Source organism: Stylophora pistillata, chromosome 9 (genome assembly GCF_964205215.1).
Source record: "Stylophora pistillata chromosome 9, jaStyPist1.2, whole genome shotgun sequence".
In the NCBI taxonomy this organism is placed as follows: Eukaryota; Metazoa; Cnidaria; class Anthozoa; order Scleractinia; family Pocilloporidae; genus Stylophora; species Stylophora pistillata.
The window spans coordinates 2,636,884-2,652,700 of NC_142527.1; the positions used below are offsets into that span (position 1 = coordinate 2,636,884).

The following is a 15,817-nucleotide window of genomic DNA, read 5'->3' on the forward strand; positions in this document are numbered from 1 at the left end:
ACCGGTTTTGTTTTTCTGTAAAATGTGCCTTCCTATTCTTAAAAAAAAGTTGAATTTACAAAAACATCTGGCATGTACGTGACTTCGAATTTCGTGTATTCGTACGTCAATGAACTTGGGAAAGCCGGCTCCCCTTTAAGCGCTTGATGGAAGATTAGTCAATCTATTATTAATTTTTTTTGTCGTGAATACAATTCCAGGTAATCATTAGACAGTTGAAAAACTACTAGCAAGTTTACGTACAAAAATCGCTTGAAGTACGTCCGTAATTATTCTGCTTTCAAGCCTGGCACGGTAAAAACATCTCAAGACACGCGTGACCAAAGACACAGTCCTACTGCGTGCGCGTGAAGGATTAATCAAACGCTAGCATGTTTACCGAAGGTCAAATCAGAAGTTCAAGTCATGGTACTTACGCAACAAGTTTGAAATCTTTCCGTAACCCACCTACGCAATTCCCGTTGGTATATGATTTATATACGGATGGACTTAACTTGTGCTATTCGGCCAGCCGAAATTATTCATCTACTATAGTAACAGCACTTATCAAGAACGTTTCGAAGTACTTCGACAGACAATTGAAGTCAAAGCTGAAACTGTGCGCCATGGAAATTCACGCATATCTCTTAGTGCTCTCATGCTTTCTTGCGTCCTGTTATTCCGGCCTCATTCCAAAGCGTCCGTCATTACATCCTCAGCAGGATTTTTGTAAAGCAGACTTTGGTGAGTTTTGAGATTCATTGAAAATTTAAAGAGATATGGTTCTTTTAAAGTATCTATGACCATGGGTTGGTTTTGGGTTTATTAGGAACCCCATCTCCCGTTTTATGTTTTAACATTCAATCGAGAGCCGGCCTGGTTGATGAGGATACAAAAAGGAGAGCTTTAGTTTTGGAGCTCAAATTCAGTGCACAATTTCCTGACACAATTTTATTTGTCTTTAAGAATTGTCACCCAATTAAGCGTGAAATGGCCAATGGAAAATTGGTTTTAAATTGTCGGGAGAACTGAAAAGAAAAAAGGAAGAGAATATGCGGCATGGCTTGACAATACAATTGAAGATCAAGGTAGCGGAAATTCGAATAAGCTTAGAAGTTATTTACTAGCCAAGATTTGACCTAAGCCTCTGTAAAACTGGGTTCTGTCCTGGTGTACCGGTTCACAAGGGAATTACCATTGTTCTTTCTTTGTTTAGGAGTTATCGGTTAGCTATTGTGTATTGTTTGGTCTTTTGTATTGGCTCTTGTGAATCGGTACACGAGGACAGAACCTAAAACTGACACTTAGCTTATTAAGTGAGACAACAGGCGTGCGAACCACGTTTGCTTATGACTCCGCGATTTTGATATCCTTTGATTCGAGCTGACAGTTTGAAGCTCATTGCTAGAATTCGTTAATTAACGAAACGGAGCATGTAAGGCGATGTTTTCACGACACTATCTTTTCTATCACAGTTATACGTGCTGATGTTGTGTCTGGACCTGAAACAGAAGGCTACTATAAAGTTTTCAAGATTAACATCACGGAAGTCTTCAGAGGAGTATCAGGCCTACATGCCCTAGACGCTAACCTTACGACGAAACTTTACACCCCCGGCGAAATGTCGTCAGAGGGAGTGACTGGTCCGTATGGCATCAAAGCAGGCGTTGAGTACCTTTTGCATGGCGAAATTTTGAAAGGTGTAGGGATGTATACGAGATTCACCTCAGTGCGGAAGGACTGGGACGATGTGGCCCCACAAGATAGAGAAAAACTTCAGTATTATGAAACCGGATGTGAGGAGAGAAATCGCTTTACAGGCGTCAAGGCATGATATATCAGCAGATGGAGGATAGGCTTGTTTCTTCATATGGGACTTAAGAATTTTTAAAGGCTGATAGTTTCTAAAGAAACTGTTTGGGGCTGCATCGGTGGGGGTAACGAAATAATTAAGAAATAATTGATTAAGAATTTTTAAACAAATTTACGCAATTATTTAGTACTTCGTTCAAATTGCCAGTTCAATGCAAACTTAGTTATATGTTGTATAGGAATGATGTTAAGTTGTACCAAATCTATATTTGTGATAGCTGTAGCCATCAATGTAAATTAGTTGAAGCTTGTAAGTCGAAGAGTATGTTTCTCAAACTTCTTGTTACGGTATTGGAATTGTGTAAAGACTTGAGAAAAGCAACCAGAGCAACTCATAGCGCCCCATTCGGTGATATCCCGAATTCATAGAAATACACCCGTAATGAAAGCATTCCTTCCTCTCATGCTAAAACCTTTGATCAAGTTATTTCTCATCCGTTTATCCAAGCACTCTTGTGGATAGGGGTTATTCGCTTGCCCTGCTTCCTTCCTTCCCAAAACAGGCTAAACCTCTCAAAGGGCAATGTATGAAGATGAAGAATAGGTTAGCTTGCTTGCAGGCGGTACGGGATAGATATGTGCGAGATTGAGCACGGGGAATATATTCAGTCGCCATATTGGACGGGCGGAAGATCTGGAACGAGTAACAAAGCGAGGGGGGGAGGCGAAATGGGGAGGGGGGTCCCTAGTTTTCTCCCCCTTCCCTCTCCCCCTCGCTTTGTCACTCGTCCCTGATCTTCCACCAGTCCATTATGGCGACCGAAGATATTCGCCGTACTGAATCTGGCGCACACCAAATACCACTTGCAAGCAGGCCAGGAATAGGTGGGGTAGGGGTGCAGAAATCCTTGTGTACTTATGACACCCTCTTTCTGGCACGATAATGATCGATAACGACAATAATCTTGATTATGATAACGACAATGATAAACTAGAGTGACATCATGTAGGATGAGTACTGAGTGAAAGCAAGAGAGAGTAATGGTGATAGATGCCGTTTACATACCTTGGATCCGCTCTTTTCCGCAATCTGAATTGTTAGTTTTGTATGTTATTGACTTGGAAAAAAAACTTCCCACAAAGGAGGAGGGAGAGTGGAAGGGAACTTCGACCCCTCCCCCTTTGAACCCCTCCCCCTTTGAACCCCTCCCCCTTTGCAATTAGCCTCCATTACAGTGATTTGACACGGATGCGTTGTCATTGAAGCTGACATCGATATATTGGCCTGTTTTTGGTCATAAGGAGTTTGAGATTAAGGTGAAGCAAGGGCATTTATAGAAAAGTGCAGGTTTTATTCTGCTTCAGTTCAAAGTGACCGATTCAGCCGGCAATCAGTTTCTGAAGCATGAAGACAGTTCGAGTATTCTTATTCCTCTTGAATAGGATGCCATTTCATTGCAAAGGTTACACCCTGGCATTTCCGATCATTCGGCAGGCCTCCCTAATAGTTCGCTGGTTCCTACCTCTACTCCCTGGTGGAGAGAGGCCCTCTGCGAGGCAAAAGTCTAGCCCAAGGATACAACCGAAACTCAGCCATGTCTCCGTCGAACTCAGACTTCTTGACTCGGTCTATTGCACTAACCAAAAGACCCCACTCGTCCCTCCAAAGATCGACGGTCAAAGCACAATCTAACCCGCATCTTCTAGTAACATTTAAGTGGCAAATCCAAATTAATTTTGTAAAGACTTAAGACTGAGACTTCTCTTTTTCCCGTCTACGCTAAAAATTAAAGTATCGCAAGCCGGTGGCAGTCAAAATGATTCATTTCACAGTCCGAGATGCCATTTTCAGACCAGAAACTCTCCTGCTGAGAGAAGTGTCAGTTTCATCGAGTTACAAAAGCTAGGTCAATTATTTATTTACCTGAAACGTTCTATTTCCTGCATCAAGGGAAGTGCGTTATTCCGGCGGTTCGTAATTCAATACAGGCCAGACAGCCTTTTTAAGTGTTTTTTTGTGGTTGTCGTGGGCGGGAAAACGTGTTCAGAGTAAAAATAATTGAGGTCAAACTGTAACTGAGTTGTGGTCAAATATGGAATAATCGGACGTGAGTAACACATAGTTAGTCAGACAAATCTTGAAAATATCCCTTTCAATCAAGCTTAATTGATATCTAAAGGAAGAATTTACATAAAAACCTATGCTAGAGCTTTGAAAAAAGAAATCAGCAAAAACACGGAATATCAGTCGGCGCCGATCCGAACGTACCTTCGGCTAACCTCGTGTTCTGCTCGTAAAAGGATTTTAGAGTCCAAAGACGTAGGCTGTTTTTACACAGGAAAAGAGGAGAATATGCTCGGTTATTTTCTTCAAATAACTTATCACGTTTTAGTAACAGAAGTGAGATAGTGGTACACCATAAGAATCCCTTTGGCACACTCAGAGCTGAGGAAAACTAGTTGAAAACAAAACTTAGTCCATCAAAGTGAAGTAACATTTTACATATATTGACATATACTGACCCAAGTCACGACAAGAGTATTTCGATGTTTCTCCTTAAGAAGCTTATTTGTAAATGAAGTTGGGTCTTTTTGTGTTTAGACTCTTTTTTCGGTTAGAAGAGGACGTGATTTCTTATTAAAGATAATCATATTTACTTTGCTATTTAGCACGTGCGTGACCTCGTGAACCATTCGCAACTCTTGCGAAACCGGCTTACTCCTTTAAAAATCATTAAATTTACTAAAAAATCTGGCACATACGTGTACTCGCTCTTCGTGACTTTGTAACTCCATTCGCCATAGCAGCTAAGCCTTTATGCGTTCAACAGCAGATTAATTAATTTTGTTTTGTTTCTTCTTTCGAGAAGACAATTTACTATCATCAAGGTATCCCTATTGACAAAATTATTCGAAGTGCTTCCGTAAAATGTTTGCCGGTCTATAGAGGCACTTGCGTCTAAAGGCGTAAGTTGTCTACGTCCAAGTGGAGGGCCCGTCCCAACCTGGAATGTTTACCGGAAGTCAGGTAACAGTCAACACTTGTATCTCAAGTTATTATGTTTACGTGTTCATTTTAAATTCCTCGAGGAATCCGCCCACCCAACTCCCGGTTAGACAGGATATTTATACGGACGAACAGCCGCTTTCTCCAGTCAGCCAAAGGCGATTCAAGAGCTTCAACAAGCGAAAGTCAAATCAGAAATTCAGTGGAAGCCATGGAAGTTCACGCAGGTCTAACAGTGATGTTATGCTTGATTGCATCTTGTTATGGTGGTTTCTTTCAGTTGGAACATCCTCAGCTAGCTTTTTGTAAAGCAGATTTCGGTGAGTTTACAAAATGTTTGGAGATCCTTAGAAATTATAATGTTTGTAACAAGTTGTGACCTGAAGTTGTAGACGGAGGAAAACATTTCGTAGAAAGGACAAACAGGCTGAGTTGAAACTGTTCCCAGTTTGGAAGTTTAAACGCATGTTCCAAGATAGGGGAAAAAACATTCAACTTCGGATTTTACGTGTATTATTTCACGTTTTTGAACAGGTTTAAAGGGCAAAAAGACAAAGGAAAGTGTTACACTGATATTTTATTTCTTGAGTATGGCGTGACATTATGGAAAATTTTTCTTAACGATTTTATTGGGTCCAACCGTGAACATGTGCGATCACTTTTGTAAACTTTTATCTCCTTAAGTGTTTGTTACTGTATTAGAGTTAGATGTTAAAAACAAATTCGAGCAAGATCTTCTCAAGGCAGATCTTTGTGTCCGCCATAAAAGGGTATTAATTGACTGAGACTTGCCCGTTTCTTTTTGTAAGAATTTTGGCATTTGAATTACATCTGAAAATAACTTCTCGATCGTTTCGTACAACGCTTTAATCCTCTCCTCTCACACAATCGCGTTTTACTTTAAGTTTGAGCCGAGAGTAGAAAGTAATCTGAGAATGCTTTGCATAACTGCGTGAGTGGCTAAGAAAAATGACGCTTCCGGCATTTTTCTGAATTTATCTATTAATTATCATCATTGTTATTATCTTATTATTTTGTTTACAGTGATACGTGCCCACATCGAGTCAGGACCTATAACTGAGGGTAACTATTTTGTTTTCAAGATAACCATTAAAGAAGTTTTCAAAGGGCTATCGCTTGGACGTCAAGGTAAGGCCTTCGGCTTGCTGGACGCAGAGTTCAAGACGAAACTTTACAGCCCCGACGGCAACGCTTCCGATAAAGTGACCGGAGTATTTGGGATCCGTGCGGGTATCGAGTACCTCTTGTTCGGTGACATTCTGCACGGCGGGAGGCTGTTCACGAAATTCTCCTTTCTGCGAGAGGAGTGGAACAAAACGACTCCACGAAAAAGGGCAAATCTTCGGGGGTACTATGAGGCCGGATGTCGTCAATGTCAGTTCAGACAGTGCGGTGAATCAGACTTAGAATGTCGCAAAAAGTTACCCGGATGCGAGAAGAGAGCAACCCAGACTCCGTACTTGTATCAATGGACGCCGCAATCGAGGTGCTGGAAGCGATTCGAGCACTGCGAGGTTGATGCAACTGGTCAGCAGTGTTACTGGAAGGAAACAAGGGAATCGAAACGATGCAAGGAAAGCCACTTGCAACAACTTCCTTTAAGAGACGATTCATATGCTTTATAAACAGCTGAAAGACTAAACTACTGTACCTTCGAATAAAACTAAACAACCACTTTTGCAATGACTTTGTCAGTCAAATTGAAGGTTTGATTCTTTCACTAACAAAAATTTAATTTTTTATGTAATAACAAGACTCCATTACCTAGGCTCCTGGTAATTGGCTCCTGGTAATAATAATGTTCCTTATACCAGACAGAGATATGAATAAACAGAGGCTTTGCACATGAGTTGATTGAAGCTTTAAATTTAAAAAAAGTTTTGGCGGGCGTCGTATTGAATCTTTAGTAACCGTGGACCTTGTAATCAAAAACATTAAAAAAAGACAATGATGGCAACTGATGACTTCTACGCTATTGGCGACATCAATGGTTAGATCAACGTCCTTCATAGGAAAGCAATACCAAACCTTCCGTCGCCCTGAACTGAGCCAATCCTCTCTATAATCCCTTCGTGCAGAGGTTATTCAATCATCGTAAATGAGTCCCTCTCAGCCGATACGACGATAACGATGACTATGGCAATGACGATGACGATGTTGGTGACACTGACGATGACGATGGCGATGACGATGGTGGTGGCGATAACGATGACGATGACGATGGCGATGGCGATGGCGATGGCGATGGCGATGACGATGATGATAACAACGACGATGAAAAGAAACGAAAAAGATTAGAAAACTTTCATAATATAACGCGCTTGTCATGTAAACTAGCAAAAAAGAGCACAAAGGGCTATTACAAGGTCTCGCCGAGCCAACGACGACGAAAAGAAACGAGAAAGGCGACAACGTGATTGAAAAAAAAATTACTCCTTACTCAGCTGTTTATTTACATGAGGTACGTTTTACATACAACAAAGCAACCTATCATAGTGCTTTTCGCGCGCGCTGATTGGCTAGTTCGGAAAGTGATTCGCAAGTACCATTCACCTCCATAGAGAGTGTGGAACAACTTCCAAGTAAAATAATTGAAGCTTGCTCAATTCTAAAATAGTTAATCTAGTATCTTTCTGAATGTAAATCATTTCCACAACGTTTTCTAAAGATAAGATCCTCAGAGACGCTAGATTTCGAACTAAATTGTTCTAGAGTTCTCTTCCATTTCCCCTCCTTCTTTGCATTTACTTTAATCCTTTCCCTCTTAACATACAGCACGAGCTTTATCGCCGTCATCTGTAACAAACTCGTCCTCCTTGTAGTCCCCATCGAGATCACCCATTGTAGCGCGGTTTTCGTAAGTATAAGGGATTTTTGTGATGTCTTCTGTCTGTACTGAGCAGTCGGCGGTGTCAACTAGTAAGAGTAAGGTGCATTCATTAAATAAAAGAAAGTATAAAGAATTTATCTTATCTCTGGGGATTAGGGAATGGACTCAAAGTAGGTGTAGGTGTAGGTGGTAAAATCTGTTTAGAGGGAAAAGTCATCAAGAATTTTAGGAAATGTCGAGGGCGTGGTGGACTCAAGGTCCTGTTAATCCCCCTTTTTGTCAATAAAAATCAAGTTTCCACAACATAAAAAAACGTTCTGGCATGCCTTAAAATGTTCTTTGGTTGTTTTTGCTGGTAAAAACTCTTACCGGGAAAGGTGGAAGATAAAAAAGAAACCGCGTCTGAAGAAATTTCCATACAGCAAAAAACTGAACTCTTTTTCAAGTTGAGCCAGCGGCTACATGCAGTTTATCGAAACTTATTGCCACCAATCTACCTACATCTCTCTCAGTTAATGAGCAGAGCATGTGTCATTTTGACCTGACCTACCTCGTTCACAGGTTCTCTCTTTTTCCCTCCCTCCTGAAGCGAGAGAGAGAGAGAAAGAGAGGAGGGAGGGAGGATGAGAGAACCTGGGAACGAGGTTGTTACTCGACTTACCTACTTTCTTGCACTTCATAGTGGCTGGAAGGAAAGCAATCACAGCTAAGAAACCCAGAAATGACGCAGTGCCTGGTACCACAGAGAACGCGTAACGGACATATTCAGCGGTGCCTCTGCTGAGATACATCAACTTTAGTACTCATACAATTGCTTTAGTACTCATAAAAAAAGTTTATATGGAAAGTGTTACTTAGTTGCGTGTTTCGTGGTCACATCTAAAGCGTGAAGCATTAAGTGGCAAGCGTTACGCGTTAAGTGGTTAGAGTTAAGTGTTAAGTGTTGTAAGCTAAAGCACGTGAATCTAGGTTCTTAACTCGAGGCGCCAGGAGAATGAACACCCATAGGACTATCAGACTCCAATCAACCCTAGCGATTGGTCACTGTCACTTCTACTTCGAACGTAGCTTTTCAATTCGATTGAGTAGGCGGATACATTGACACACTGGAATCGCCACTTTTACTCTCAAGATCTCACCCTCCGGCTGATCAAGTTGTGTATTCTCATAACCTATTTTCTGTATAATATATAGGTATTGTGAGAAGAAGTAACATCAATCTCTTCCTGGTGTCAAAGTTAAAGATGGTGGATATAAGACAACAATGCCACTCGATATGAAATTGAAGTGCGCATGTCCACATCACTTACCCGTCGGTAGGAAACAATTCTTGAATAACTAAAATAGAGGTCCCACAAGCCACCTTGGCTAGAATGCACATGGACGCGAAGACAAATGCACCGGACTCTTTATTGTCTCCAACCAGTTTTCCAGCCAGAGCCAAAGACGTCACATACATCACAGAACTACCGCATCCTACAAGGATTGCGGCGCAGTAGGCAGCGTTTTTTCCTGATTCACCTTGAAGATAAAACCAAGCTGAGGATCCTACCACCAGAGAGGCGGCTAAGCAGTACGTCCACTATAAAGAGAAATGGTGGATTATACAAAGAAGCTAGGTAACTCAAACAACTGGAGCTTATCCCAGTCTTCATACCCCACCCTACCCCCCTTTTCCCCATAGTTAGCTCGTCTAGGATGCCAATGTATAGCTCTAGGCTTCCTAGCTTTATGTTGATGACCTACGTTTCGACATCGTTGCCACTTACTTTTTCTCCCAGCATTTTGTCAAGTTTCTTTGCAGCTAGGCTCGAAATTACACTACTGATCAAGATCACCAAAGGAAAATAAGCGATGGATGCCTACAAAAGAAAAAATATATTTAAATTCTAATTATTCTGTAGATCTTGGAGGAACTAAAACGAAGCTGGATTTAAAGGCGGAGCGAGCTATCACTTTCACCCAACCCATCATACGCCCCAAAACCCACCCATCATCCTTCACTTCACATCCATCACTCTTTATTATGCCTCACTCCTAATACCTCCCCCCTAATTTCGTACTCAGATCCTATCGTGTAAATGAAAATTATAACAACTTGGCCGTGAAAGGTCTGGGTACAACGCTACATCTCCCTTAAACGTCCCCTTCCCAACACCCCTGAACTATACATCCCCGGCCGGTCCAACACTCAGGGTCTTAAAATAATTGAGAAGAATATGCTACCTTTCTATAACATCAAGAAATGATTAGATATTCTAGTCTACTCGGATAGGGACGAATAAATGGAGGTCCCGTCTCCTGCTGGGTTAGGGGCAGGAGACGTTAATTTCCCACGCACGAGATTACTGTGTGATGGATGTCCTCCCCTGGGGTGGGATGGGTGGGTAACAGGGCCCCTGTTGATACCAGTGTTTACTACACTGACGGGGCTATCCTGTATAAATATAGATGTCTCCTTCTACTTCTACGCCTATCACTACTCGTGCCTTTTTCCGGTCGCGTATCCAGACCCTCCACGGTAAAGAAATAGACCAGATCCAATATTTCAGTTACAGTTAAACAGTAGGATTTGGGCACGAGATTAGCCCCATTCCTAAACCCCATTTCACAAAGTTTCCTTCCCTCTCCCCTTATCTTTTACATCAGCGAGCCAAGTTTCTCTGAACACGTTTCCTTATTTTAGGTACAATGAATATATGAAGTTCATACATTTTGAACTGCGGTATTAGATACGTATGATACACGATCCTCGCAGTAGATAGCGCTATTCACTGCGAGTAAATAGCTGCTATTTACTGCTATCTACTGCAGTAATAAGCGCTATCTACTGCGAGGATCGTGCATCATACGTATCTAATACCACAGTTCAAAATTTATGAACTTCATATATTCATTGTATCTGATTTATCACTTTCACGGGTTTATTACGAATCAACTTAACGGCCTGCTCCCAGTTGGCTTGTTAGCTCAATTGGTAGAGCGCTGCACTAGTATCGCAGAGGTCAGTGGTTCGAGTCCCGTACAGGCCTGATTTTTTTCAGGTCTGATTTCCGCTATTGCATAAAATAGCGCTATCTACTGCGAGGATCGTGCATCATACGTTTCTTTATTTTATCGTGACGTTTCCTTATTTTATCGCAGTAAATAGCGCTATCTACTGCGAGGATCGTGCATCATACGTATCTAATACCGCAGTTCAAAATATATGAACTTCATATATTCATTGTATCGGATTTATCACTTTCACGGGTTTATTACGAATCAACTTAACGGCCTGCTCCCAGTTGGCTTGTTAGCTCAATTGGTAGAGCGCTGCACTAGTATCGCAGAGGTCAGTGGTTCGAGTCCCGTACAGGCCTGAATTTTTTTCAGGTCTGATTTTCGCTATTGCATAAAATAGCGCTGTCTACTGCGAGGATCGTGCATCATACGTTTCCTTATTTTATCGTAACATATCGCGGAAAGGGATAAGAAGCTAGTGATTACCTTCTCAAATCCAAGGGTTTCCGTCAAATAGAGTGGAACATAGGAGGAGCTGAGTACTTGAACGAGGCGTGCGCACATGAAGGCAAAAGATATCTATAAAAATGCAAATAGAGAGAATTTTTTTTAATGCTATCAGGCTTGTTCATTAGATATTTGTGGGCAGATCCTGCATGTTATTTAGGAAAAGTTACCACGAAATCAGGCTTAAATTTTTCGAGCCAAGCTCTCCACAGTCCTATATTTACCGATGTATTCTGATCAACAGAAACATTTCCCAAAATTACCTTATAGAAAAGTGGAGTCTTGAACCAATAAGACCAGCTCTTATTGGTTTTACTACCCTCCGATCCATGATCATTCAATATCTCTATTATAACACTATCTCCACTGAAACTCGCATCAGTCGTCTTGGAAAGCAAGCCTCCGCGGCTGCTATAGGACGAGAGAGACCTGGGTGCAACGTAGGAAGAGTTGGATTCAATTGCAGTCTCATCCTGTTCGGTAAAGTCCGGCTTTTCTATCTCAAGGATTGTCGTTGTATGGGGACTTTTGATGTAATCATCAGGATTGTTTTCAGGCGATGAGGCATACCCTTCGCTGGCGTCGCTACAATCAGATCTGTTACTCTGACTTTCAGCCATTACATCATTTCGATCCCCGCCCCCCACTTGATTTGTTTCTGGCGGACTCGTTACATTGCTGTCGCTTTGTTTATCCTCGCTTAAAAAGGCAGGATTTGAGAAACTAAATTCGTTTGTTATCCCATGTTTTTCTTGCGTTTGAATGCCAGAATTTTCACTAGAATCCTCAGCAATTTTTTCACGGTCAAAGTCTAACTTTTCATTGGTACAAAAGGCCGGATTTGCAAAGCTAAATTCATTACCACCCGTGCTTTTCCTCAAATCAGCCACGCGTACTTCTATGTCTCTTTTTTGGCGCGAGTCAGTACCCGCCTTCTCCTGAGAAGTTTCCAGATCTTCAATATCTTCATGTTCCTCTTGTTTGAGTTCCTTGGGCGTGGCTTCAGTCTGTACCCAGTTCTCCTCAGGAACTTGACCGAGTTCTTTTTCTTTGTACATAGAGAACACCCCAGGTGTTTTATCAGGGATAGACAGAGTGCCGCTTAGAATTCTCCGTTTCTCTCCCCACATGAAGCTGCTAAAAGGACCTGAAATAAGTTACAACGTATCACGTGTTGCTTTTGAATTATACTGGATGGACGTTTTATCTTTCGGAAAGGGAGAACTCTAAAGGATTCTGACCGGTGTAACTTTTCAATCCACTAGAGCATTGAACGTCTAACGTTCTTAGTTTATCTGTTAATCTGGAACTAGGATTATTCTAAATTCATTCCGTATTCTTCTGCAGCAACCAACCTGGTAGCAAGTTCTGTTCAGAGAATCGCACTGGGATTCGATGGAGAACGAAAAAGGGACTGGAGCATGCCCTAATTGTAAAGGGGTCTGGAAACGAGTGAAATAAAGAGCCATCTGTCACGCAAACGTTTGCGTGACAGGAAGGGGCCGACTCGCTTTTTCTGTTTAGTTACCTTTTCTGTTTTCCACAGCGGCAGGGGGCTCTTTGGTCCCCAGGTGAAAAATTAACGCAAAAAAACAACCTGTCCCTACCACAATCAATGATATTTTCTGAAATAAAAAGGATCGATCGTGAGTTTGTATTCTACGCTATACCCGCAAATATATATCCAGTTGTAGAAATGCCTTTTGTGACTGTTATCTTCAAAATGATCTTTTAGAATGAAGCAAGGGATTTAGTTCATTCATTACTTTTTACGGAGGCATGTTTTTTTTTTTCGAATAAGAAAAATAAGAGGTTTACAATCTTATTTTTCTTATTCGAAAAGAAAAGATGCCTACGTAAAAAATAGCTCAATTGGTTAGAGCGCCGGAATTTGTTGTGCGGGAGGTCGAGGGTTCGAGCCCCGGCCAAGGGTTCGAGCCCCGGCCTCTCATGGTCTTAAAATAAGTGAGGAGAATTTGCTACCTTTCTATAATCAAGAAATGGATAGATATTCTAGTCTTCTCGGATAAGGACAAATATACCGTAGGTCCCGTCTCTTGCAGGGTTAGGGGTAGGAGACGTTAATTTCCCACGCACGAGATTACTGTGTGGTGGACGTCCTCCCCTGGGTGGGATGGGTGGTGTTTGCCCTGAAAAGCCCCTATGGGGAGCGGTCAATTAACCTATGTATAGGTATGTATGTATATGTACAATGTTGTACTGGTAAGTAAGACGCAATTATAATTAAAACCTGACCATAAAGTCTTTCCACTGACTGTAAGAAATCTTCTCATCTCCGTCATCAGTTCTAAGGACAATCCAAGTTATGGCATACACAAAGATGCCGCTGAGAAATGTAAAACCGGATCTGAAAGAATTCAAAAAACAAATTTAAAACTTAGACATTCAAAAATGGTTTCGAATCGCTTAAAGTAGACACGATGTAGAAGCACGATTCACTGGAAGGTTCTAATGAGGGTGGAAATTGTCTTCGATTAAAGGAATGCCTGAAAGACGAGGAGGATTTGTTTAACAATTAATCAAGAGCTTCCTCAGAAGACGATCATTTCCTGTCCTCTCATGCCCTAAATGTTTGACTTGGCTGGCATATTGTGAGGAGAAATTGATTGCTGGTCATTCTAATGGCTTGTAGAGTTAGGGTGAAGAAGATTGAATGGTCACAGTGTCTCCGCGAGCCGACAAGGCAGATTTCTTTTCGATGGGGGGGAGGAGCAGCAGCTGATGTGTGGTTTATTATCAAATAAAATTCACCAGCTGTGTTTGTTATTTGTTGTCGTGGAGGTTGCATCCATTTTCAAACAGGTTTTAAAGTCTACTAAAAGACCCGCAAATGACGTAAGCGGTATCACAACACAGTGTAAGCGACACTGACAACATTCCACGAATCAATTCGCAATATTTGAGGTCTGCGGAACATTCATGAAGATTATCAAAATGCGATAAAAACATTGGCCGGATTTCCGCGTAAAATAAAGTTTGACTTGTAAATAAACGGAGTGGTATATTGCATTATCCTCTCGAAAAGCTCTTTTAAGTGGTCTTAACTCACTGACCCCCAGGGAAGTGATCAATGAAAAAAATCTCCTCACATATCCCAATAACTCTCTCCAGTAAACAGAACTAAGAAAACTTTCAAATGAAGTAAATCTATGTTTATATTATCCCCTGGGTCATATTTGTGGCTTTCTAGTACAGGAAAAACACCTTTGCTCGAAAAGTCGTTTTTCAAAACCAACCAGTCTTTCCCGGGTGGCTATGTTCACAGTGGTTACCACCAAGTAACCCGGCGTTGGAAAAAAATCAATTGCGTGGATCCGCAGAAAAGTAAGCAAACGCCATGCGAGTTCCGGGCACGCGATAATCAGAGTAATGCACGAGACTATCGTGTATAAACTCGGTAAACGTGTTTAAATCAAGTTTAAGAGCAAGTTCCAAAATAGTCCCACACTTCATTTATTTTTTGTTTGTTTGAAATTCGATCCTCCGAAAAAGCCGGCTTTTCTGACCTACTTTTTCTGTTATGTAATGCTCATTGAAAATGGTAAAAGTTCAATTTTTCGGCCGAAAATTCCACCGTTTTTCCTCTCTCAAAACCTGATCAGAAGTCGCAAAAATAAGAAAAGGAAAGGAAGGATATGTCGAGTTTTTTCTTGTTGCTACCGTTCAGCTCTTAGTTTTACAATACGCCGTGTAATTTAGGTTCATGTCGCGACTGATGTTATGAGATCTGGGTACTAAAATAAGCAACATTCTGCTAGCTAATCAAATTTCCGGCAAAGATTTAAAGAACTTATTTTTGTCTGTTTCTGAAAAAGATGCCAACTGAAATTTTCTTCCTACCTTAAGCCGTGTAGTTCCACCATTTCACTGGGTCTTTTAGCGATCTCCGGTATTAGCGCCAGATGAGTAACTTGTGATAAAGCCCAGCCAATGTTGTGTAGGATCATGATCGAACCATAGTAAATCCCAATGCTCCACTCAGATGAATCTTCGCCGCAGACGAAACACGGCATCATGAGAAGGGGGAATAATCCCGCTACTAAAATAGTCCCGAGTAAGTGAAAGCTCTTACGTTTGCCGTAATATCTAGAAAGGAACGGGAGCTTGTGATTGTCGCAGACGTAACCCACACCCAAGCATAACACAGCGTCTACAGAGCTAGGTATGATCCACAAAAAGCCAGCAGTTCTGTTGGACAAACCAACAACTTTCGTTTCGAAAATTAACAAATAGGATACCCATGCTCCGAAAACGGCATCGTTGAGAAAATGGCCCACGGTAAAAGAAAATTTTTGGAATAGTGGAAGACGAGGTTTTCCACGAGGTCTATTTTGCTTCGATATGTCTGCTGTTGAACGAGAGTCAAAGCATTTTGGTTCCATTTTGACTATTTTCTTGTAAGATAATCCACAAGACTTGAAAATTCAGTGAAGCTTTCATAAAAGTAAAAAGCGCGTTTTGTCAGTGTAGGATAAACAAGGGATGACTATTGCGCCACCAGAATGTTACCGTCGAATGCTTGAAGTATTCAAGTCCAAAGTTTTGATGAGAGCGCGTTCGCAGAATTGATTATACTGGTTCAAAACAAGCACTCTGACTGAAACAGGTCAAAACTAGTTCGTAACGAGTATTACTTC

The 15,817-nt window shown here is 41.4% G+C and overlaps 3 protein-coding genes across 4 annotated transcripts; 2 read left to right on the forward strand and 1 right to left on the reverse strand.

Moving 5' to 3' along the window:
* The first annotated feature begins 446 nt into the window (after positions 1-446).
* LOC111327183 (metalloproteinase inhibitor 1) lies at positions 447-1,929 on the forward strand. The gene is made up of 2 exons (XM_022931304.2): positions 447-723; positions 1,455-1,929. Exons 1-2 carry the CDS (start codon positions 606-608, stop codon positions 1,811-1,813), a joined length of 477 nt encoding a protein of 158 aa, XP_022787039.2. The 5' UTR covers positions 447-605; the 3' UTR covers positions 1,814-1,929.
* Positions 1,930-4,862: 2,933 nt separating this feature from the next.
* LOC111326254 (metalloproteinase inhibitor 1) lies at positions 4,863-6,668 on the forward strand. Its single transcript, XM_022930217.2, has 2 exons — positions 4,863-5,118; positions 5,843-6,668. Exons 1-2 carry the CDS (start codon positions 5,010-5,012, stop codon positions 6,442-6,444), a joined length of 711 nt encoding a protein of 236 aa, XP_022785952.1. The 5' UTR covers positions 4,863-5,009; the 3' UTR covers positions 6,445-6,668.
* Positions 6,669-7,236: 568 nt separating this feature from the next.
* Positions 7,237-15,739, reverse strand: LOC111326264 (major facilitator superfamily domain-containing protein 12). Of its 2 annotated transcripts, none has more exons than XM_088733556.1 (9): positions 15,021-15,739; positions 13,416-13,527; positions 12,688-12,784; positions 11,423-12,306; positions 11,139-11,231; positions 9,419-9,511; positions 8,960-9,231; positions 8,311-8,429; positions 7,237-7,735 (listed from the first exon to the last, which is right to left on the reverse strand). In XM_088733556.1, exons 1-9 carry the CDS (start codon positions 15,560-15,562, stop codon positions 7,584-7,586), a joined length of 2,364 nt encoding a protein of 787 aa, XP_088589682.1. In that variant the 5' UTR covers positions 15,563-15,739; the 3' UTR covers positions 7,237-7,583. The 2 variants fall into 2 exon arrangements, with proteins under 2 accessions (XP_088589682.1, XP_022785963.2); XM_022930228.2 differs by having other exon boundaries at positions 8,311-8,426; positions 15,021-15,737.
* Between the last annotated feature and the right edge of the window lie 78 nt (positions 15,740-15,817).

What these genes read in the sequence shown, in the direction of transcription:
- LOC111327183 (XM_022931304.2), top strand. Translation starts at nt 606, where the DNA reads ATGGAAATTCACGCATATCTCTTAGTGCTCTCATGCTTTCTTGCGTCC. An exon ending in TTTTTGTAAAGCAGACTTTG is followed by an intron (nt 724 to 1,454) that starts GTGAGTTTTGAG and finishes TTTCTATCACAG; the next exon opens with TTATACGTGCTGATGTTGTG.
- LOC111326254 (XM_022930217.2), top strand. Translation starts at nt 5,010, where the DNA reads ATGGAAGTTCACGCAGGTCTAACAGTGATGTTATGCTTGATTGCATCT. An exon ending in TTTTTGTAAAGCAGATTTCG is followed by an intron (nt 5,119 to 5,842) that starts GTGAGTTTACAA and finishes TTTTGTTTACAG; the next exon opens with TGATACGTGCCCACATCGAG.
- LOC111326264 (XM_088733556.1), bottom strand. Translation starts at nt 15,562, where the DNA reads ATGGAACCAAAATGCTTTGACTCTCGTTCAACAGCAGACATATCGAAG. An exon ending in AGACTCCACTTTTCTATAAG is followed by an intron (nt 11,232 to 11,422) that starts GTAATTTTGGGA and finishes GCATTTTTATAG; the next exon opens with ATATCTTTTGCCTTCATGTG. An exon ending in ACAAAATGCTGGGAGAAAAA is followed by an intron (nt 9,232 to 9,418) that starts GTAAGTGGCAAC and finishes TTCTCTTTATAG; the next exon opens with TGGACGTACTGCTTAGCCGC.